This window comes from Lonchura striata, unplaced genomic scaffold (assembly GCF_046129695.1).
Source record: "Lonchura striata isolate bLonStr1 unplaced genomic scaffold, bLonStr1.mat Scaffold_113, whole genome shotgun sequence".
NCBI classification, from domain to species: Eukaryota; Metazoa; Chordata; class Aves; order Passeriformes; family Estrildidae; genus Lonchura; species Lonchura striata.
This window is the reverse complement of record NW_027461081.1, coordinates 583,592-606,498: the sequence shown is the minus strand read 5'-3', so window position 1 is coordinate 606,498 and position 22,907 is coordinate 583,592. Positions and strand designations below refer to the sequence as shown.

The 22,907-nt window shown below is 53.7% G+C and overlaps 1 protein-coding gene across 1 annotated transcript; it reads right to left on the bottom strand.

The window, feature by feature from the left end:
- Positions 1-218: 218 nt before the first annotated feature.
- Positions 219-3,166, bottom strand: LOC144248411 (uncharacterized; the record flags this gene model as incomplete). The annotated part of the gene is made up of 2 exons (XM_077790585.1): positions 219-245; positions 2,390-3,166. Coding segments are annotated over 2 exons (804 nt in total), but the record flags the coding sequence as incomplete, so codon positions are not given.
- Positions 3,167-22,907: the final 19,741 nt, after the last annotated feature.

Here is a 22,907-nt window from a genome sequence, read left to right as displayed (position 1 = left end):
TTCATAATAAATAAAACTATCAGAATTACTGATTTCTGTCCCATTCATTTTCTGTCAGTTCTGATTTGATTTTCAGAGCGCCGCCTTCTCAGCTGATTTTGTTTGTGTCCTCCTGTCCCAGACTGAAAAGCAAGATGTGTTCTATTTGCCATCTGTATGGCAGTTGTCCTGTGTTAAGTGGGCAGTTTTTCCTTATCTCTTCCACAATCAATCCTCCCTCAGGACAGATATTTGCTGATAATGGGCTATTGAATGTCACAGCATGAATGATAAGAAATGTGGAGAGTTTTGTGGATGAATGGCTTCGTGAGAAAGGACATGACTACCTGCAGTTAGTGAAGCAGTAGCTGAAAATTGCACAGTGCAGCAATAGCAGATGTAGCAATAATATCTTATGTCCTTGGGTAAGCTGGTTCCCAACAGTAGAATGGTCAGCAAAAAGATAAATGTAAGGGAAAACAAAGCAAGCTCAGACAGCTCCAAAGGCGGGGTTGACCTGTTTTTAATACACCGATGATGAGCCTAAGTTTTGCAATATGCATGAGCTTCATTATAACGGGTATAAGTGTACATGTGTGCTTGGAATAAACTGAGACTTGTTGACATTATAGAATGGACTTGTCTCCCGTCACTATTTACACAAGGAACACATAAGAAAGGGGCAGGGTGAATGGGGGGAAGAAGGGAAAATTACAAACCCCCGCACTCCTCCTCGTCCTCATCCTCCATTTACTCGTCCTCCTATTCCTCCTCCTCCTCATCCTCGTCCTCCTTGTCCTCCTTGTCATCCTAGTCCTCCCCCTCCTCCTCCAGCTCCTTGTCCTGCTCATCCTTATCCTCCTCCTCCTCAATGTCCCCCTACACATCCTCATTCTCATCCTCTTTATCCTCCTATTCCTCCTCCTCCTCCTCGTCTTCCTCGTCCTCCTCCTCCTTGTCCTCCTTGTCCTCCTCATCCTTGTCCTTTTCCTCATCCTTGTCCTCCTCCTCATCCTCCTCCTCCTTATCCTCCGCATCCTTATCCTCCTCATCCTCCTCATTGTCCACCTCATCCTCATTCTCCTCCTTCTCCTCCTCCTCATCTTCCTCCTGTTCCTCCTCCTCATCCTCCCGATCCTGCTCATCGTCATCCTCCTAGTCCTTCACCTCCTGGTCCTCCTCATACTTGTCCTCCTCCTCTTTATTCTCCTCCTTGTCCTCCTCCTCCTCCTGTTCATCTTCTTTCTCCTCCTCCTCCTCTTCCTCGTCCTCATTGTCCTCTGCATCTTCATCCTTTTCCTCATCCTCATCCTTCTCCTACTCGTCCTCGTCCTCATCCTTCTTCTCCTCCTCCTCCTCCTCGTTGTCCACCTCCTCCTCAACCTCATAATCCTCCATGTCCTGGTCCTCTCTCTTCCTCCTTCTATTCCTCCTCTTCATGCTTCTCTGCCTCCTCCTCTTCCTTCTTCTCCTCCTCCTCCCCATCTTCCTTGTGCTTGCCCTAGTCCTTGTCGTCCTCCTCATCCTCTTCCTCCTCCTCCTCCTCCCCTTTCTCCTCCCCATCCTCATCCTCCTTGTCATTGTCCTCCTCCTCATCCTCCTCATCATCGTCGTTCTTCTCTTCCTCCTCCTCCTCCTCCACGTCCTCCTCCTCGTCCTCCTCCTCGTCCTCCTCCTCAACCTCCTTGTCATCTGCATCTTCATCCTTTTCCTCATCCTCATCCTTCTCCTCCTCGTCCTACACCTCCTTGTCATCGTCCTCCTCCTCCTCCTCGTCCTAGTCCTCCTCCTTGTCCTCCTCCTGGCCCTCCTCCTCGTCCTTATCGTCCTCCTCGTCATCCTCCTCGTCGTCCTCCTTCTCGTCCTCGTCCTCCTCGTCCTCATCCTCGTCCTTCTCCTCCTCATCCTCCTCGAACTCCTCATCCTCATCCTCCTCGTCCTCTTCCTCATCCTCGTCCTCCACGTCCTCCTCGTCCTCATCCTCCTCCTCGTCCTCCTTGTCCTCCTCCTCCTCTTTGTCGTCCTCCTCCTCCTCCTCGTCCTCCTCCTCCTCGTCCTCCTCCTCGTCCTCCTCTTTGTCATCCCCCTCCTCATCCTCGTCTTCCTCCTCCTCGTCGTCGTCCTCCTTCTCCTCGTCCTCCTCCTCCTCGTCTTCGTCCTCCTCCTCCTCCTCTTCGTCCTCCTCCTCCTCGCCCTCCACATCCTCGTCTTCGTCCTCCTCCTCCTCCTCCTCCTCGTCCTCCTCCTCCTCGTCGTCGTCCTCCAACTCCTCCTCCTCCTCCTCCTCCTCGTCCTCCTCCTCATCGTCCTCCTACTCCTCGTCCTCCTCCTCCTCCTCCTCGTCCTCCTCCTCCTCGTCCTCGTCCTCCTCCTCCTCGTCCTCCTCGTCGTCCTTATCCTCATCGTCCACCTCCTCCTCATCCTCGTCCTCCTCGTCCTCATCCTCGTCCTTCTCCTCCTCGTCCTCCTCGTCCTCCTCATCCTCCTCCTCGTCCTCCTCTTCCTGGGCCTCCTCCTCCTCCTCATCCTCGTCCTCCTCCTCCTCCTCCTCCTCGTCCTCCTCCTTGTCCTCCTCATCCTCGTCCTCCTCCTTGTCATCGTCCTCCTCGTCCTCCTCCTTGTCCTCCTCCTCCTCTTTGTCCTCCTCCTCCTCCTCCTCGTCTTCGTCCTCCTCACCCTCTTCCTCGTCCTCGTCCTCCTCCTCCTCCTCCTCCTCCTCCTCCTCCTCCTCCTCCTCCTCCTCCTCCTCATCCTCCTCCTCCTCCTCGTCCTCCTCCTCCTCGTCCTCCTCCTCCTCGTCCTCGTCCTCCTCCTCCTCGTCCTCCTCCTCCTCCTCCTCCTCGTCCTCCTCGTCCTCGTCCTCGTCCTCCTCCTCCTCATCCTCGTCCTCCTCCTCCTCATCCTCATCCTCCTCGTCCTCTTCCTCATCCTCATCCTCCACGTCCTCCTCGTCCTCATCCTCCTCCTCGTCCTCCTCCTCCTCGTCCTCGTCCTCCTTTTCCTCCTCCTCGTCCTCCTCGTCCTCATCCTCATCCTTCTCCTCCTCGTCCTCCTCGTCCTCCTCATCCTCCTCCTCGTCCTCCTCTTCCTGGTCCTCCTCCTCCTCATCCTCGTCCTCCTCCTCCTCCTCGTCCACCTCCTCCTTGTCCTCCTCCTCCTCGTCCTCCTCCTCCTTGTCCTCCTCCTCATCCTCGTCCTCCTTTTCCTCCTCCTCGTCCTCCTCCTCCTCCTCCTCGTCCTCCTCCTCCTCGTCCTCTTCCTCATCCTCGTCCTCCTCGTCCTCCTCGTCCTCCTCATCCTCCTCCTCATCCTCCTCCTCCTCGTCCTCCTCCTCCTCGTCCTCCTCCTCCTCCTTCTCTTCTTCGTCCTCCTCCTTGTCCTCCTCCTCATCTTCGTCCTCCTCCTCCTCATCCTCGTCCTCCTCCTACTCATCCTCGTCCTCCGGCTTCTCATCCTCCTCGTCGTCCTCCTCCTCGTCCTCCTCCTCGTCCTCCTCCTCGTCCTCGTCCTCCTCGTCCTCGTCCTCGTCCTCGTCCTCGTCCTCGTCCTCGTCCTCGTCCTCCTCGTCGTCCTCCTCCTCCTCCTCCTCGTCCTCGTCCTCCTCCTCCTCATCCTCGTCCTCCTCCTCCTCATCCTCATCCTCCTCGTCCTCTTCCTCATCCTCGTCCTCCACGTCCTCCTCGTCCTCCTCGTCCTCGTCCTCCTCCTCCTCCTCCTCCTCCTACCGCTCCTCCTCCTCCTCCTCCTCCTCTGAGTGTTGTTCTCAGGATTCTATGACTCTAGAATTCCAGGAACCTGGAACTCTGGGATTGCATGGCTCTGTGACCACATGGATGGATTCATGACTGTCTCCAAGGCCACAAGGGAACGTTGGTGCCAGCGGGAGGGGCTGCAGTGCAGGGGCACCAACAGCTGAGAGGCGACTGCTGCTGCTGCTGCTGCTGCTGCTGCTGCTGCTGCTGCTGCTTGTGGGGGTGCTGCTGGCAGGGGCAGGGCCCTGGTGTGGCTGAGCATTGCCATCTCAGCCTGCGAGCTCCTGGGAGCTCAGTACAGGGCCAGGACTGACCCAGGTTGGCACTGCACTTGAGGACAGACACAGAGAATGGAACGTGCCCAGAGTGGTTCCAAGCAGGTCTGTGGGAAGGAGGAGGGAGGGAGGATGAATCCTCTGCCCAAGGCTGCCAAGGGAAGGCTTTGGGAGGGAAAGCAAGCCTTGACCTGACACTAAGTCCTTCAAGGGCTCAATTGCCCACGCTGAGCAGGATTTCATCGCGCAGAACTGACAGGGCCAGATCCAGGCATGGGGAGGACATCGAGGCAGGCTTCAGCTGAGCAAATTCTGCAGTGCTGACAAAGAGAGAGACTACAGCCAGGTGAGGGAGGCAGGTGGAAAAGGCTTTGTGCCGTCCCTGCTCAGAGGGGATCCTCAGCACAGCCCTGAATATCTGCACATAGGAGAAAACAATGAACACAAAACAACAAAATGATAAACTGCTAGTAACCACAAGAAGCCCAAGTTCCCTGAGGTGGGAATTGGAGCAGGAGAGCTTGAGGATCTGTGGGATATCACAGAAGAACTGGCCCAGGGCATTGCCATGGCACAGGGGCAGGGAAAATGTATTGGCAGTGTGCATCAGAGCATTGAGAAAGGCACTGGCCCAGGCAGCTGCTGCCATGTGGGCACAAGCTCTGCTGCCCAGGAGGGTCCCGTAGTGCAGGGGTTTGCAGATGGACACGTAGCGGTCGTAGCACATGATGGTCAGCAGGAAATATTCTGTTGCAGTACAGAAAAAAATAAAAAACTTGTGCTGCACGTCCTGTGTAGGAGATGTTCCTGGTGCCCCAGAGGGAATTGTGCATGGCTTTGGGGACAGTGGTGCAGATGGAGCCCAGGTCGCTGAGGGCCAGGCTGAGCAGGAAGAAGAACATGGGCGTGTGCAGGTGGTGGCCGCAGGCTACGGCGCTGATGATGAGGCTGTTGCCCAGGAGGGCAGCCAGGGAGATGCCCAGGAAGAGGCAGAAGTGCAGGAGCTGCAGCTGCCGCATGTCTGCCAGTGCCAGCAGGAGGAAGTGGCTGATGGAGCTGCTGTTGGACATTTGCTGTGGCTGCACATGGGCACCTGTTCATGGAGAAAGGACAGGGACAAGTCAGGAGAGGCTGCTTGGAGCCAAACCTGGGCCATTCCCTGCAGCCTGTCCTGCTGGGACTCACCCACCCTTGTTCCTGCTCTGCGAAAACCTTCACCCAGGTCCCTGCCTGAGCTCCAGTTGTGCTGGCTGAGTGTGCCAGGAGCAATCAGGGCTGTGTGTGGGGGCTCTCAGGGAGCCATCCCTGCCCTGCTGCCCTGGGTTTGTGGCCATTTGGCAGAGGGACAAGGGTGGATATTCAGGATTTTTCAGGGGAATCACTCCTACTGCAGAAAGGCTTGGTACCATCTGCACTCCCAGGTCAAAAGGATGGAAGGAGATGGTTTTAGGAACTGTGTTCCTACCTACACACCATTTATGGTTCTCTGAGGTCAGAAATCCCCAGAATTCCTGCTGCACTCAGAGTTTTCTACTGAGAGATGTGAGAGGCAAAGGATTCCCTGTGGCTGAAGGAAGGTGAGGGGCTGGATGGGCTTGTTCCCCCAGCACTGCTCTGTTCAGCCCCCTCTGCTTCCCTGAGCATCTCCCTGGGCCTGGACATCCCCTCCTGAGAGGTGCCTTGTCCCTGCCAGCGCTCACAGAGCCCATCCCACCCTGTGTGCCCTCGGCCCGGCCCTACAGAAACCTGCCTGTGTGCAGGGCCCTGGCTGGGGCAGGCTCTGTGTGCAGCTGGGCAAGGGCAGCTCAGGAGAGCCCTGCTGGGCCCTGCAGAGGTGATGCTGCTGCTGCCCAGGGCTGAGGAGTGGCTGAAGGCCCTTTGGGAGGCTCCCAGCAGAGACACTGACCACCCAAAGTCACAGTTCTGGAGTCTCTGTAAATGTTCAAACATTCCTCTGATGATCCTGTGTGTCCCTTTCAACTCAGAATGTTCTGTGATTCTGGGATTACAATTTCTGTTCTGCTTCTCTCAACCCCCTGCTGCCTATAATCAAAAGACAAAAAAAGAACCCTTGCAACAGTGTTAGAACAGTAAAGTAAAAACCATACCTTTATTGGAAGTTTCCAGGTGTCCCAGTGAGGATGAGGAACACCCAGCCCCTGATTTCAAAAGTTCATTAAGGTTAATTAATTAGGATATTTAACAGGAACGTCCAGTAGGAGATTCAGTTGCCCCAATTCCACACCCCTGGATCAACACATTCCAGTAAGTCCGAGGACTTCTTTGCCCCAGTTTTAGTTATGACTGTTCACATTGTGGTCAAATACCAAAATATTCTTCTTGTATACACTCTTCCTGATAATAAGACGATACAGTATTTCAGGAATATATTTAGACAGTCAATTTATTGTACTAAAATCTAAGAGAAAAGTAGGAAACATACTAGTGTCAGCAAAGATTACAGTTACATAAGTACATAATAGTAGTTTGATAAAGCTAATTAAGAGTTTAATGGAGCTAAGTAAGGATTATAATTTTATAATTACAAAATAGTAACTTACAGAGCTACAGTATATGAAAAATGTATAAAAAGCAAAAATCTTTATGTAACCACCCCAACATTCCCATCCTGCACCAAGCAGGAAATAGAAAATACTCTCAGGAAAGCTCCTGACCTTTACAGCAATCCCAGGCTTACCTCCTTTGGGAAGTGTCCTCTGGAGCTGTGCCCAGGCTGGTCTGGAGCTGGGAGCAGCCCTGCCCCAGCCAGCCCCTCTCAGCAGCAGCACCTGCCCTGCTCAGGGTGGCTCCTTCCCCCCACAGCTCCTGGCCAGCGCTGGGAGCAGCTCCAGGGCCGGCTGAGAGCTGTCCCTGGCAGGCAGCAGAGTCCCTGGCCCAGCACAGCGCCCTGGGCTGCAGGACCCTGCTCTGCAGGACAGCCCTGGGCACCCCTGGCTGCTCTGCACAGGAGATGAGCAGAGAATGCACTCACAGGATCTGTGGGCATTGGCATGTTCCAGCTTTAGGAGATCTCTCCAGGAGCTGCAGCTGCATTGTCCTGCAGCCAGAGGTTCCTGTGCCAAGGGCTGGCAGTGATTCTGCCCCAGGCACTTCTCAGCCCCTTCCCAGCCCTGACTGATTGAAGCTCTCTGTGCCTCTGTGCTGTGCCCGGGCTGGCTGCAGGCAGTGCCCCAGCCCTGCTGGGCTGGCAGAAGAGCTGCTCAGCAAGAGAAATGTGCTTTTGAAGCTCTGCTTGGTTACCAGGATCACCCTCTGTGCCAGGAGCCTGGCCCAGCTCAGCAGCACAGACACAGCACAAGGACTTTAATGACGCTCTGGGGCTTTGTGCTCAGGCCTGAACATCAGGCCCTGAGAGGGAGCTGCAGGAACTCTCCAGAACTCCAAGTCACAATCCAACTCCAAAGTTTCTTGGACTTTTAATGTGTCCCACTGAGGGACACGACTGAGAAAGTGTCCCCAGGCCCCAGGCAGAGCAGAGAACTGGAGGCACTGATGCCAGGTGGGGACAAAGAGAAGCCAAGTCTTGGTGCCCTGGGGCACAGCAGGGTCTGTGCCACCAAGGGCTGTGAGGAGACACCTTGTCCTGAGGCCCTGGGGCCTCCTGGCACAGCCCCAGCCAGGCTGGGCACTGTCAGCCCCTGGTCCTGCCCTCAGCATCCCCCCCATGCCCACATCCCAGTGGCCTCAAGGATCTGCTGGAAGGAGTCCCTGGGGAGCCTTGGTCAGGAATGGCCCTGGGGGCTCCTTCATGCTCCCAGGGACTGCAGGTTCTTCAAAGGACTTTGGCTTTTGCTTTTGCCTTGGAGTCTCTGAGAGGTTTATGCAATCATGGCCTCCAATTATCTGCTGTAATTAGTCCCGGGAGAGGCTTTGTCAGGAACAACACTCAGTGGGGCCCATTAATGCTTCAAGGTACTTCAGTTTTATTAAGGTACTTGGTGTTTGCCTTTTTATACAGACTCTGTGAGAGGTTTGTGCAATCATGGCCCCAGTTATCTGTTTTAATGAGTCCCTTCAGAGCTTTGTACAGGCACTCAGTAGGGCTCATTAATACTTTGAGATTCTTCGCTTTTGTAAGGTACTTTGGATTTTCCTTTCCACATTGACAGTTCTTTGTGCCATTTTGAGTCTCTGAGAGGTTTTTGTGCCATCCTGGCCTCCAGTTCTCTCCTCCAAGGACTCCATGAAGAGACTGTGGTATAGATGAACCTTTGTGGTTCCCATTAATGCTTTAGACCCCAATCACTTTGGGGTTTTCTTCTGACTTTGACACTGGGAAAAGTTTTTGCAATCTCCTCTCAGGCCCTGAGGTTCCAGGGCTCAGCTCCAAATGCACCATGGGGCTCATTAGGGTCAAGTATGTCCTGACAAACCACGGGTCTGCCTCAATTTCTCTCTGCTCTCGTGCAGCTTGTCATTAAGTTTCTGTAGTGATTTTGGGTCATCATTTTGAGATTTCTCGGCCAATGCTTCAATAGTGTGGTGGCTAATTACCAGTGCACTCACTAGAATATACTTACTATTTCCTGCTGTGACATAGGATTAGGAGAAAGGCAAAGTAGTCAAAAAATATTAAAAGGGTATAAATAAATTGTATTAACAATAACTAAAGAAAGAGTAATAAGAATTACAACAAAACTTTCAGAACACTTCCTCTCTCCATACAACCTGACAATGTAAAGAGACAAAACCCAAAATTTTCAGTCAGTTTACCACCTCTAAAATAGTCTTTCTTCACTTCACTTAGGGAGAGAAGTTCCTCTTGTTAATGTTATGAAGACTTCTCCACAAGAAAACAGTTATCTCATGGCTTTTCATTTCCGTGAGTAACAGCTGACTGGAAAAATCTGCAGTCATGAAGTCCCTCCCATTTTTTCACAGCTTTTCCCACAGTTGTGTTTATGGGCCATGTCAGCTTATGGGGTATTAGTATAAACATGAGCTGTTTAAGAGCAAAGGTTCTCTTCATCTATTTCTGAAATCATCATCTCTGGGAACAGAGATCTTCTCTCCCTGAGGACACAGGGTCTCATCACTCTGCTGTCCTCTGTTCAAACTTCTCATGGGATCACAGCTACTGCAACATTTGCTTACTTTAGCATGGAGGCCTTTGCTGAAACAAGTCATCTCCCCATACTTTTCAATGCATTATAGGGAAAAAGATAGTCTGATGTATCCATTATATCCTTCTCCATAGCTTTAGCAGAGGATTTCAGCCCCAAGATCAAGGCATCTCCTCATCCCTCCCATCTGGGACTCAACTTCCTCTTCACTGACCTCGGTGTCTTCATGTTGCTCCTCTGTGTTCCTGCTCTGTGTCCTTTTCTCTCACTGGAGGGAGGATGGCAGCACTGGCAGAGTCAATATCTCCCGGGGCTGCAGATGGTTCTGTGAGCCCGGCCGGGCTCGGTAGCCAATTCTTGTTTTGGCCATGGTCCCTGGACATGAAGACCAGTTCTTTTCTATAGGAATGAAGGAACAGAGCCCCACTGCTTTTGGGGCAAATGAGAAGTGACCACAAGCGGCAAAGGCCAGCCAGAGCTTCCAGATTTTGTTCTTAGAGATACCCTTGAATATAGGAAAGATTTTAGGCAGAGTGTCAGTTTTGGCAATGGGCATCTGAAAAGACGGATGGTTCTTTTCCATACAAAGGAAACAAAGGAGCCCCATTGCACCAGGAGTTGATGAGGGGCAGCCCTTGACATCCCAGCATCAGCCAGACCTGTCAGATGGCCACTGGAAGGCCAAGCCAGCCAGACCTGTTCCATGTTCCCTCGGTTCCATGTGGCCCCACAGTGTCCCAATGGTCCCTTGCTTCCAGGAGGCCCTGAGGTGTCACAATGCCCCTTTGGTGACCCCAGGCCCTGAAGGGTCAGAATGGTCTCCATGGTTCCATCTGCCCCACAGAGTCATAATGGTCTCTGGGTCCATGAAGCCCCATGGTGTCACCATGGCCCCTTGGTTCCATGGGCTCCAGTGGTGCCACAATGATCCCCTTGGTTCCATGAGGTGCCCACAGTGTCACAGTGATCTCCATGGGAAGGAAAGAACCAAGCCCCAGTGTGGCAGGGGCAGCCACCAGAGACCAAAGCCATCCAGACTTGATGGTACGGGCAGATTTTGGCTGGCAGCAACCCTTGGATATAGGGAATTTTAGAGGTGGGATCCCAGTTTCAGATATGGACACCTGGAGGACAGTTTTTTCCATAGGAAGGAAAGCACAGAGCCCGAGTGTTTCAAAGGCAGAAGAAAGGGGTGGCTCCTGGGAGGCTCAGCCAAACAGACCTGTTCTTCCTGGCATCATTTGTCATGGAGGAATCCTTGGATAGATGGAATCTGGGAGGAGGAATCTCAATTTTGACAACAGTCACCTTGAGATAAAGGACAGTTATTTCCACTGGAGGGAAAGCACCAAGCCCCAGTGTTTCAAAAGCAGATGAGAGGCAGCTCCCAGGAGGCCAAGGGCAGCCAGACCTGTCTGTCCTGGCAGCTTTCACTTGGGAGCAATCCTTGGATGTACAGAGTTTTGGAGGAGGAATCCCAATTTTGACCATGGCCCATGGAGGAGAAGGAGAGTTCTCTCCCATAGGAAGGAAAGCCCAGAGCCCCAGGGCTTCAGGGCAGGTGAGAAGCAGCCCGACATGCCAAGGTGGCCAGGTGGTCCCCAGGAGGCCCAGCCAGCCAGACCTGGTCTGTGCTCCCTTGGTTTGGTGGTGATGCCTTGAGAGGCTGCCTAGAACAGAGCTAGGCAGTGTTAAAGGAATAAAGCAGGTATTTATTAAAAGGCCTTCAAGGGATACACCTTGGGCAGTACAAGAGCCTGGCCCTGGCTCCATCCTAAATGGAGTCCAGGTCACGAGTTTTCACTGGGGCAAACAGGGAGATTTGGTCTGGCAGGATGTGTAAAACAATCTCCTGTAATATCTACCTGTTCTCACACAGAGCACTTGGCTGCAGGGACACATTCCCATCGTTCCTGCCCAGGTTTCAGGATTCAAACAGTGCTGTCCTTCCCAGGAGCTGTTCCTTCAGCTGCCTAGGGAGGCCTTTTGGCCTCTGGACCCACACTCTGGCTCCAATATTAGCACTGCTGGATCCAAACCCTTTATCTCTACCAACAGCAGTGATTTGAGGTGGATCTCCTTTTTTCCCCAATTGTTTTAAACACTGACAGTGTCAATACTTGTGCTACCCTGACATGGGGTTGAATAATGCAATGTTGTTCACTATCCTTTAACCAAATTACTTCATTTTCCCCTTGATAATCTGCATCAGTTCCTCCTCCCATGACATGAGCACTTTGCAAGGCCAAGCTCCAGTGAGCAGTTACCAAACCAAAGTGTCCTGGAGGAATTTGGATTCCTCTTCCTCTATTGTTAACTCTCCTTTGCTTCTGATTTATCCTGACTAATTCCAGTGCATGAAGGTCCAGCCCTGCAGCCTCTGGGCTGGCCCTGCCAGGGCCATCACACCCAGAATAATTTCCCAGGCAGTCCCAGTCTCACTGCCCAGGGCTGTATTTGCACATTGGGAGCAGCCGTGCACAGCCAGGGGGTTTCCATTTCCCCAGGGGCCATTGTTAAGGGCATGGAGCACATCTGGGAGATGGGTTCTCCATGGGGACAGGTTCCCAGCACTCATTATTTAACTGCTCTTTCAACAACCCATTCTCCGCCTCCTCCTCCTCGTCCTCCTTCTCTTCCTCCTCCTCTTCCTCCTGCTACTGGTCTTCTTCTTCCTCCTTATCCTCTTGCTCCTCCTTCTCCTCCTCCTCCATTTACTTGTCCTCCTACTCCCCCTCCTCCTCCTTGTCCTGCTCATCCTTATCCTCCTCCTCCTCATCGTCCTCCTCCACATCCTCATTCTCATCCTCTTCCTCCTCCTATTCCTCCTCGTCCTGCTTGTCCTCCTCATCCTCGTCCTTTTCCTCATCCTCATCCTCATCCTCATCCTCATCCTCATCCTCATCCTCATCCTCATCCTCATCCTCATCCTCGTCCTCCTCCTCCTCCTCCTCCTCCTTATCTTCCACATCCTTATCCTTCTCCTCCTCCTCCTCATCGTCTTCCTCCACATGCTCATTCTCATCCTCTTCCTCCTCCTCTTCCTCCTCCTCCTCCTCGTCCTCGTCCTCGTCCTCGTCCTCCTCCTCCTCATCCTTGTCCTCTTCCTCCTCGTCCTCCTCCTCATCCTCCACCTCCTCCTCCTCCTCCTCCTCCTCCTCCTCCTCTGAGTGAGGTTCTCAGGATTCAATGACTCTAGGATTCCAGGAACCTGGAACTCTGGGATTCCATGGCTCTGTGACCCCATAGATGGATTCAGGACTGTCTCCAAGGCCACGAGGGAACGTTGGTGCCAGCGGGAGGGGCTGCAGTGCAGGGGCACCAACAGCTGAGAGGAGATTGCAGCTGCTGCTGCTGCTGCTGCTGCTGCTGCTGCTGCTGCTGCTTGTGGGGGTGCTGCTGGCAGGGGCAGGACCCTGGTGTGGCTTGAGCATTGCCATCTCAGCCTGCGAGCTCCTGGGAGCTCAGGACAGAGCCAGAACTGGCCCAGGTTGGCACTGCACTTGAGAACAGACACAGAGAATGGAAAGTGCCCACAGAGTGGTTCCAAGCAGGTCTGTGGGAAGGAGGAGGGAGGGAAGATGAATCCCCTGCCCAAGTCTGCCAAGGGAAGGCTTTGGGAGGGAAAGGAAGCCTTGACCTGACACTAAGTCCTTCAAGGGCTCAGATGCCCATGCTGGGCAGGATTTCATCGGGCTTTGTCTCACGACAGTAGCAGGGTCAGAAGTGGTGGGAGCAGCTGGAAAGCAAAGCTGTGTATTCCCTCCCCCCAGCCCATTTGGGAACATCTGGGCAAGGTCTCCATTGTCTGCCTGCAGCCAGCTTGGGAGGCCCTTCCTCTCCTCCTCCTGCTTGGGGGACTGGGCTTGGTTTCTTCTGCCATCTGCAATGCTGAGCTTCTCTCTCCTCAAACCCAGATGCTCAGGATTGTGTCCCTGTGTCTCACACCTTCCTCCTCTTCCTCCTCACCACGTGCTCATGGAGCCTCTTTGGGCAGCTGGACTGGAACTGGCAGCAGCAGGCGAGCCCTGAGGAGCACCTCTGGCCTCCAGCCTTTCTGCAGGGCTGGCCAGAGCCTTCCTGCCAGGGGCGAGCCTCTTTCCTCTCTCCTCCCGAGGCAATATAGTCTGGATCTTGGCTCTGTTCTCTTTTCTCTTTCAGGGAAGGATCAGCCATGGCTGAAGGGATTTTCCGTAGGTACCTGGTGTTGATGGACATTGTCAGCATCAACCAGCCTTCTGGAAAGAATGGGATTTCTCCTGAGGATGATAAAGGAATTGTCCAGAGGATGAAGAAGCAGGAGGTGATCCTTTGGCAGCACCAGCTGCACTTGGAGAAGGAAATTGCAGACCTGGAAGCCAGACAGGAGTGTTTGGCATGGCCTTTGTGGGAACTGGAGGAAAGATCCAATGGCACACATGCACAGCGGTTTGCTTGGCTGTCCCTGACAAGTTCATGATCTGGAGGCAGCGTAGGAATGGAGCCAGAGGGGAGCACAGAGAAGAAAAGACTGACCCGGGGCTTCTTGGGAAAGCCTGGAAAGGAGTGGCCTTCTTGACAAAGCCCTTGGGCTGCTCAGGGCCATTTGTATCTCCATGGGCAGAACTGGAGGATATCTTCCAGCATTTGTGGATAGATTTGTTGAATTACCTCTGTTCAAACAAAGGGGAACTGGAGAGGGTTCTTTCAAAGTGTGACTCCTCCCTATTCCATCAGCAATAGTCTCACAGGATTTATGGGTCAGGAACATGTACAACACATGGCAGGGAAGCTGGGCAAGCAGTGAGTGCTGTAGCAGCACGGCCAGAACGGTGCAAGAGCCAGCGCCAAACAGGCTGAGGCAGCCAGGCCAATCCCATCTTTCCAGGGCTCTGGGCTGAACACACAGCTTCAATAACATCAGGTGTGCTCCCCACAGAACCTTCTGCAGAGCTCTGGGTGAGGACTGCCAGCTTTCCTCTTTATTTTGTATCAATGTTCTGGTTTGAAAGAAAAAACAGTGAGAGACTCTAAGTCAGAAATACAATTTATTGGGAAAAGAGGAAAAAACCCAAAAATACGTGCAATACTACAAAAGGAAAACCACTGACAAAGTCAGAATACAACCTAACACCCCTCTGGCCAGCATGCTGGTGCAGTCCAAATTGGAGTGGCTGCAGTTCTCTTGGAATTGCAGATGTGGTTGCTGTGTCTTCTTGGAAACCTCTGGAAAGGCTGCCTCTCTGTCTAGAAAGTCCCGGTTTTATCCAGGTGGGAATGCCTAGCTCCTCCCCCCTGGCCGGAGCATCTCACAATTGGCTGATGTTATTCTGAGTCACGAGGTGTGTCCTTGATCACCTGTTGAACAGAACTGGCTCCTGGAGAGTGTCTCTGAGCCATGTGGCAAGACATTGATGGGCCATTAAGAGGAGATAAGGAAAACTGCCCAGAGGCAGCTCCTACTCAGATGGTAATAAGAAACATCTTGGTGCTCCAATCTTGGACAATCAGAAAAGGAAATTTTTCTCTCGTTTTTCCCATCTTACCTATGCAGATGTGTTGGGAGGCCATCTCTCTGTTTGTGTAGGTGTTGAACCTGAGAAAGGCAGTCTGTAGTGTCAGATGGATACCTGAGGGCTGTCACATAAGCAGTAAGGGTGAACTGTCAATGTAAATCATTATAAAGAATGTAGTATGCTCCCTCTTAACATTAAAATTCAGTGACACCTGTGGCTCCAGTGGGTTGTGGGTTAGGCATGTGTCTTTACCAAAAATGTAATGCTTATTGTAATATTTTTCAATTGGAATTGGGTCCAAAAGCAGGAGGATCTTGGTGCGAAATTAGTATTCAGCCTAATCATTACAACTAATTATGAGTTTTATTGAATAGATGCACATGTACAAATGTGCCAGCAGTTAGACTCTTTGATGAGTAGGTTTGAGGCATTTTTTCATTTAGTCTGTAGTGTGAACTTCAGTGCCTGCAGACGTACATATTAAATTTCCCTCTTCCGTCACCACTTGATGATTATCGTCACTAGAATTAAATTCTTAGTGTAGTGAGGAGGTGGGAAATAGATAAGAAAGTCTGTTGGGTTTGCATGGCCAGGTTTTGGTAGGTAAAGTAATGGTTTCTGTAACAAGCTGTTGGAAGCTCCCCCATGCCCACAGAGCAAATGCCAGCCGGCTCCAGGAGAGGCCCACTGGCCTGGGCTGGGCCCGTCAGGGATGTGCTGATGCCTCTGTTATTGCTGTGAATATGTAAACTCACTGAAGAAGGGAAAAGCAATTGCAGCAAAGGAATTGTGTCCAGAAAGGAGCGAGGATGTGTGAGAGGAGCAGCCCTGCAGACAGCCAGGTCCCTGCAGGAGGGGCAGGAGGTGCTCTGGGCACGGGGATGCTGAGATTGCCCTGCAGCCCTGGGGCAGCCCTGGGGAGGCAGCTGAGCCCTGAGCACAGGGAGGGCACGGGGATGCTGAGATTGCCCTGCAGCCCTGCAGGAGCACATGCCCCAGCAGGAGGATGCCTGAGAGGAGGCTGTGAGCCCGTGGGAGGCCTGTGCTGGAACAGATTGCTGGCAGGGACCTGCAGACCTGTGGAGAGAGGAGCCCACCCCAGAGGAGGTTTTCTGGTTGGACGTGTGATCCTGGGAGGACCCAAGCTGGAGCAGGCTGTCCTTGAAGGACTGCGCTCTGTGGAAGAGTGATCCCCGTTGGAACAGTTTGGGAAGAACTTGTCAGGAAAATTAATCCACAAACACCAGAGGTTTATGTCATTGTCACATGCCCCCAGCTGGGTAATAATTAGCATTGGCCCCATGATTCACAGAAGGCTGATCAACCTCTTCATTATATTATATATCATTATTAAGAAACCCATTGCTTTTATACAGTTATAATACACCTGGACCTAATTGGTCCACTAATCCAAACACCACCAACATTGGCTAATTAAAAATCACCCTTTGGTAAACAAATCTCCATAACACATTCCAAATGTTCACAACAGCAGGTGCAGCAAGTGAAGATAAGAATTGTTTCTCATTCTTTTCTCTGATCTTCTCACAGCCTGCCCCCAGGACAATGCCTGGGAAAGTTATTTCTCTCTGTGGCCAGAGAGCTGCTGCCACAGGTTTATGTCCTAAACAGGGACAGAGGAGTCCTTTTATTTTATTCAAATAAAGGGAGAGGCCATGGGGCATTCTCTTGAGGTCTTTCCAATTTTTGGAGGACACAGCCTCCTTTTTATCCTAATTTCCCTTCTGTCTTTCCACACTGGATAAGGTACTTAAGTGGTACAGACTTCCTGATATGCCTGATACCAAAGATTCCCCTCTAATCTATGACCCTCACTTTTAGATTTTCATTTTCATGGAATCTATGTTTTTTCCCCATCGTTTCTTTCATCTTTCAATATCCAATTTCATTTATCAGTAAACATACAGTTTGTTTGCTGTCTGAGATTGAGAGGCCAGATGTTTTCTATTGCCATCTGTGTAGCAGTTGCCTCTGGACTGTTTTCCTTATCTCCTGTGAATGGGCCCATCAATGTTTCCCACATGGCTCAGAGATAACTCCCTCCAGAGCCATTTCTGTTTAACAGGGGATCAAGTGTTGCAGCATTTCTGAGCATTTCTGAGGTCATGATTTATGTTTGGAATGAGATTTTAGCTACTCCAGTCTGGGCCTCAGATTTGGGCCCTGTGAGGCCTTCCAGCCTCTGACGCAGTTAGAAATTAAGAGTTTGTGGTGCAGTTAGAAATTGTATTAAGGTGTGATGGGGAGCACTGGGCTGTCTGGGTGTGAAGTAGTATAGGTTTATAGTGTAAGGTTTCGGCCACTTTAAGACAAAGATAAACAATGTTAGCTTGCCAATCAGAGTGCCTTTGTAAATTGTAAACTATGTAGAAGTGTATAAAAACTGCCATCTTCTCTCAAATAAGTGGAGAACATTGCATTAATAATATTGTTTGGATGTGCGTTCTGTCCGGCCAGCTTTCTGGTTTTATGACGTCCCTGGCTTTTATCAAGGACCCACTGTGTTACTGAGAATGAAATCAGCCCATGGTGAGATGCTCCACCCAGGGGGAAGAGCTAAACATTCCCACCTAGATATATCCTGGGATTTCTAGACAGAGAGGTAGCCTTCCCACAGGTTTCCAAGAGGACACAGCTAGGGTTTTCCACTGGACCGACTACAACTTTTCTACAGGACCACTGCTCCAACAGAAACCAGCTTTGGCTGCCCTCGGGCAGAGAAGCCCTTTTGAGGCACAGGTTTCTGGGGCAGGAGACGGGCACCGGTGCTGCCAGGGCTCGGGGGAACTCTGCTTGGGCAGGGACTGTGCCTCACCTGCTGCTGTCAGCGCTGCCCGGGCCCCAGGGCTCAGAGCAGCATTCCTGCCCTGGCCCACACGTTCCTGGTCTGTGTCCCACGGCCGTGCTCAGGATGGCCACCATGTGGGACGTGTCCCGAGGAGGCCGTGCCAGCTTCTGTGGAGGCCCCGTGCCCTTCCCGCCGCGGCTGCGTCGGCAGCTGCGGGGGCTCCTGCTGCTCTGAGCCCGCAGAGCAGGGCAGCGTTTGCTGATGGGCTGAGCCCTTCCTAAAGATCCTGTTGGGCTGTCTGACACACCTGGGGCAAGGCATTCCTTCCACCCTGGGCCACTCTGGGGGGCTGGGGCTGGCCCCAGGGCAGGTGGCAGTGTGTGCAAGGGCCCTTGGTGACACGGTGCAGCATGGTCACCGTGGAATGGAACGGGACAGGGATTCCAAGGGCCCTTTGTGACACGCAGTGGCAGAGGTGTTGGTAGTGACAAGGCCACACCACAGTGCTCGGTGCACGCGACGGGACAGGACAGGACAGAGTGGTGCTGTGAGGAGCCCTCGCACAGCCACTCGTTCCTGGCTGACTCCGAGGCTTTCCCGAGGCGTTACTCCTGCAGGTGATGTCGTGGGCAGAGCAGAGCATTTGGTGACCCTTGGCCTTCCCGAGGCATCTCTTCTGCAGCTGCCCTCGAGGGCAGACTGTGGCATTTGCTTTGCACCATCCTTGACAGGAGTCTCCTGTCCTTGTGGCTGGAGCCCCCAAGAGCAGAGTGCAGGACTTGCTGACTTGGACCTTTTCCGAGCCACCTTCTCCTACAAGTAGCCATGAATCCAGGTAGTGACGTAGAGCACAGACCTACAACTGTGCCCAGGGTGGCCTGGGGCAAGGAAAAGAAAGAAGGCCCTGGAGCTGCCCCAGCACAGCAGCCTGAAGAAGTGAAGCAGTTCCAGCCACGGCAGAAGGGTGAGTGGCAAAGCCAGGCCACTTGGACACAGACAGCTTGGCCCCATCCCATCCCATCCCATCCCATCCCATCCCATCCCATCCCATCCCATCCCATCCCATCCCATCCCATCCCATCCCATCTCCTGGGGACGTGCCCATAGACAGGACAGAAGAGGGCCTGGGCAGACACCCCGCAGTGCCCGTGCTACATGCCCTGGGGCATCCCGGGTCTGTCCCTGCCTGGGCAGCGCAGGGCTGGGCTGTGTTCTCCGGCCTCTCCCGCAGCCCCTCAGCTCGGGCTGCGCTCGCTCTTTGCCAGGTGCAGCCGTGCAGCGCACACGAGAGCAGGAACGCACCCGTGGCCGCTTCCGCAGAACAGCGCAAGTACCTGCAGCCATCCCCACCTGGGCTGGGCCTGCTGGCACTGCTCAGCCCAGCAGCACGCCTGCAGCACTCCATGGCTTCTTGCCCTTCTCCTACAGCTCGTTTGCAAATTCATCAAGAGAATTCGGCAGGAAGAGATCAGCGCCATGGGCCCTGGGCTCAGAGCCTACTCAGAGCTCCTCGGACATGAGACCAGTGCCGCCCTGCTGGATTTGCTTGTGCAGAGGGGTGTTTCCAGAGCAGAGCAAGTAGGCAGCTGTGGCCAGGCTTCAATTCCCCCATGAGTCACACAGCTTCCCAAGCCACAGTGCTGGGCCCTGTGAGCCTTTGAGGCCATCGCAGTGTGGTGGGAAGGGAAGCACTTCTCTGGGGACACTGGGAACGCTGATCCCTCTGGCAGCTTCCCAAGTCTCCCTGTGCCTTCTCCAGGTGCCCGCCATGGTGAGGTACATCCACCAATGGCTCATGGCCAATGATTCTGCTGAGCACAGGCTGGACAACGCCCTGCTGTATCTCACAGAAGCGCAGCCAAATGACGCAGTAATGACACTCCTGCGTGTGGCCCCATCCTGTGACAGGTATGGGGCCCACCTGCCCAGAGGGCTCAGGGCTCAACCCAACCCATCGCCCTGCACAGCCTGTCCCAGGTGTCTGACCCACAGAGAGTCCCAGGGCCCTCTGGCTGCTCCCTTTGCCAGCCCTGGCACGTCAGCCCCCGAGCCTGCTGCCATTCTCCCTCGCTGCCCCACAGGGGCCTGTCCCCACAGGGCTGGGCTGCCTGGCTGCTGCTGGAGAGGGGCAGTGGGCAGAGGCAGTGCCGTCGGTCAACCCAGGCCCCTAGAGATGCCCAGGCCACGGTGCTGTGTCTGAGATCCCCTGAGACAGATCTCTAACCCCACAGAGCTGCCATGGCCATGTGGAAGACCATCATGTGCACGCCCTGGACTGCAGAGCTGGCACAGCAGATACTCCTGGATGTGCTGGGGAGCTGGCCAGAGCACAGCACGTGCACCTCCGATGGGGACAAAATGGGTGTCTTTGTCCTGGCTGTGAGTTTCTGCCAGTGGCCTTTGCTGGCCCCAAGGTCACCTGTCCAGCAGCTCTCCATCCTCCTTCCCCCACGGCATCTCCCTGCCTCAGGCGCTGGGCTGAAACCTGGCCTCGGGGCAGCTCCAGGGCCACCAGGCCCGCTGCTCCCCCTGTGGCTCTCCGGGCCTCTCCCTCCTGTGCTCGGGCCCTGCCACACAAACACCTCGGCACTGAGCGCTGTCTCAGGGGGCTTTGTCCTTTGCAGGCAACTGTGGTGATATGGAAGATCCTCCAGGAGTCCTGTGTCCCAGATATAGTGATGGAGCATTTCCCACAGTTATTTGTGCATCTGCTCTTCCAAGTGCTCTTCAGAACCAAAGAGATGCCAGAGGAGGTCGATACCTTCTGGAAGGGATTCCAGGAAGAACACGGCCTTGCCACTAGCCCCAAATAGTGCTCCATCCCAGTCCTTCTGTCCCTGCCACACGGCCAGGGCAGGAGCCAGTGTTCCCAGTGTGACCCGGGCTTTGCTCTGCACTCAGGTTTGCAGTGAGGACCCTGAAGTCCCTGCTGTGCCAAATGGACTATGAGGATGTGGTGGTGTCAATGGAGCACAAGCGTGGCTGTGGCACGCTGCTCTGTGCTGGCACCCAGCATTATGCCGTGGGTCTGCTGGCCAGGTGAGACCCCCTTCTCCCCATTGCTCTCGGCATTTGTGCTCTGTGTCTGGGGTATTCCACTCAGTCCCTGTGGCTGTGGGCCAGAGGCACGAGGGATGGCCAAGCAGACTGGGAAAGGCTGGGAGAGGAGGGTGCCCAGTAGCAGCCACATCTCAAAGGGCCCAAGTCCCCCTGCAGGGTGGGGGGTAGAGACAAGAACTCCGTCAGTCTGTCCTGGGAGGGGCTTCCCCCCCGGCTCAGGGTCTTAGTGTCATAGGAGCAGGCCCCCAGACGGGTAATCATTATCACTGACTCCAGGTATTGCAGAAGTCTGATCAATAATTAACTTTATTAGGAAACCCATTGTTCTTATAGATAGTTATGATATAGGTAGATTTAATTGGTTTTCTAGTCTAAACACTATCACCATTAGTTAATTAAGAAAGAACCCTTTGGTAGACAAATCTCCATAACATATACCACATGTTCACAATACGAGGTGCAGCATGTTAAGATGAGAAAGATTTTCATTCTTTCCTCTGATCTTCTCAGACTTTCTCAGGCAATGCCTGGGAAAGTTGTCAGTTTCTCTCTGAGGCCAGAGAGCTGCTGCCACATCTTAGTGCCATTTTCCTCCTTGCAGAGAGATGCACAATGAATCCATCGATTTGTGTAAAAGCATCTCAGACTGTCTCCTTGAGTTGCTCAGCAAAGAGATGCCATACTGGCACTTCCCTGCCCTGGCATTCCTTGTGGAGGTGAGTCTGAAGGCCGGCGCTGCCTCCCAGCTCTCTGCCCTCTCGTAGCCGCAGCTGCCTGGGACGGTGCCCACGCCCTGTGCTGCTGCCTGGTCCCCGCCCTGTGCGGTTCTGGGCTCCTGCCGGCCGGGTCCCCTGTCACTGCCCTGTGCCTTCCAGGTCCTGCATTGCCTGGACTTGAGCGCATGCAGTGACAGCATCATGGATCTCTTGTCGAGGCACTTGCTGAGTGAGTGCACAGAGATGCGCCGCCAGGTTCTGAGGGCCCTCCTCTTGCTCAGGGATAATCCCTCGCTGGTAAGGAGGAGCAGCAGCTGAAGCCGTGCAGGCAGCGTGGGGCTGGGGAACACAGTCGCTGGAACTTGGCTGGGCTTCAGGCACTGGGGCAGCCGCTCCCAGCTCTCCTGCCTCCCACTTCAGCTGCCCGAGTGCTGCGGGACAGGCCTTTGGCCTCTGGGCCCTGTGGCAGCAGGGTGGCCTTTCACACACCTTTGCTCCGCACAGGCCAAAAGAATGTGGAGCCTGACCGAAAGCCTCGGAGAGCTCCTGCAGGAAAATGACAGTGATGTGGTCAGGATGGCCATTGTTCTAGTTAGTGATTTGTTCCTGGATAATGACGCCCCAATACCCAGCCTCATCACCCTGCAGCTGGCTAAGGTGCTCCTGCCACTCTTTGACCACGTAAGGCTCTGTGCCCTCAGCCACGGCCACTGGCTGCTGCCCAGACACTTGGTGCCCTGTGGAGATGCAGGCCTGCACCAACGTGGGCCAGAATCAGCTGATGCCAAGGTCTTGTTTCCTTCCTGTTCCACAGGATGATAGCCACGTGCAGCAGCTCTCCATGTTTGTCTTTCGAACCTTGCTGTCTGCTGTAGCAGAAGAAGGAAAAAAGCCCCTGATGACACAAGTGTGTAAGAGCCTGCTGCCATTCTCCTTCCACTGCCATGAGGAGAATCAGTGTGTGGCAGAGGTGAGGACACCTGGGCTGCTGCTGTTCCCCTGGGAGGGTGTTCAGCTGCCTCCTGCCCTGGTGCCTGGTGGGCTGCAGCCTTCTCCTGGCCCTGGCACAGGGATGCTGATCCTGGGCCCTGGGCTGCGGGGCCATTTCCGTGTCTCTACTGCTCTCCAGTCTTCTCGGGAAACCCTGCTTTGTTTGGCCAAATTCCTGAATAGGAGAGACCTTGAAAAATCTGTAAAGAAGGAGAAACTGTGGAGGTTCATTAAGATCCTGGTAAGGAGGGCCGGGAAGCTGCAGCCCCAGCCTGGAGCAGCCCCTGAGCGCGGTGCTCGGTGTGCGGGCTGGCAGCTGTGCCCCTGCCCGCTGCTGCAGCCCGAGGCCGCGCGGGCTCTGCTCCAGGCTGTGCTGTCAGTGTCACATCACAGACATGTCAGTGTGACATCACAGAGATGACCGTGTGACATCACAGAGAGCTTCATGGTATCATTGAGATGTCAGTGTCACATCACAGAGAGCTGTGTGAAATCACAGAGATGTCTCTGTGACATCACAGGAGCTTGCATGACATCACAAAGATGTAAGTGTGACATCACAGACAGCTGTCTGTGTGACATCACAGAGATGTCATTGTGACATCACAGAGATGTCAATGTGACATCACAGAGAGCTGTGTGACATCACAGGGATGTCAGAGTGACATCACAGAGATGTCTAGGTGACATCAAGTGGAGCTTGTGTGACATCACAAAGATGACCTTGTGGCATGACAGAGAACAGTG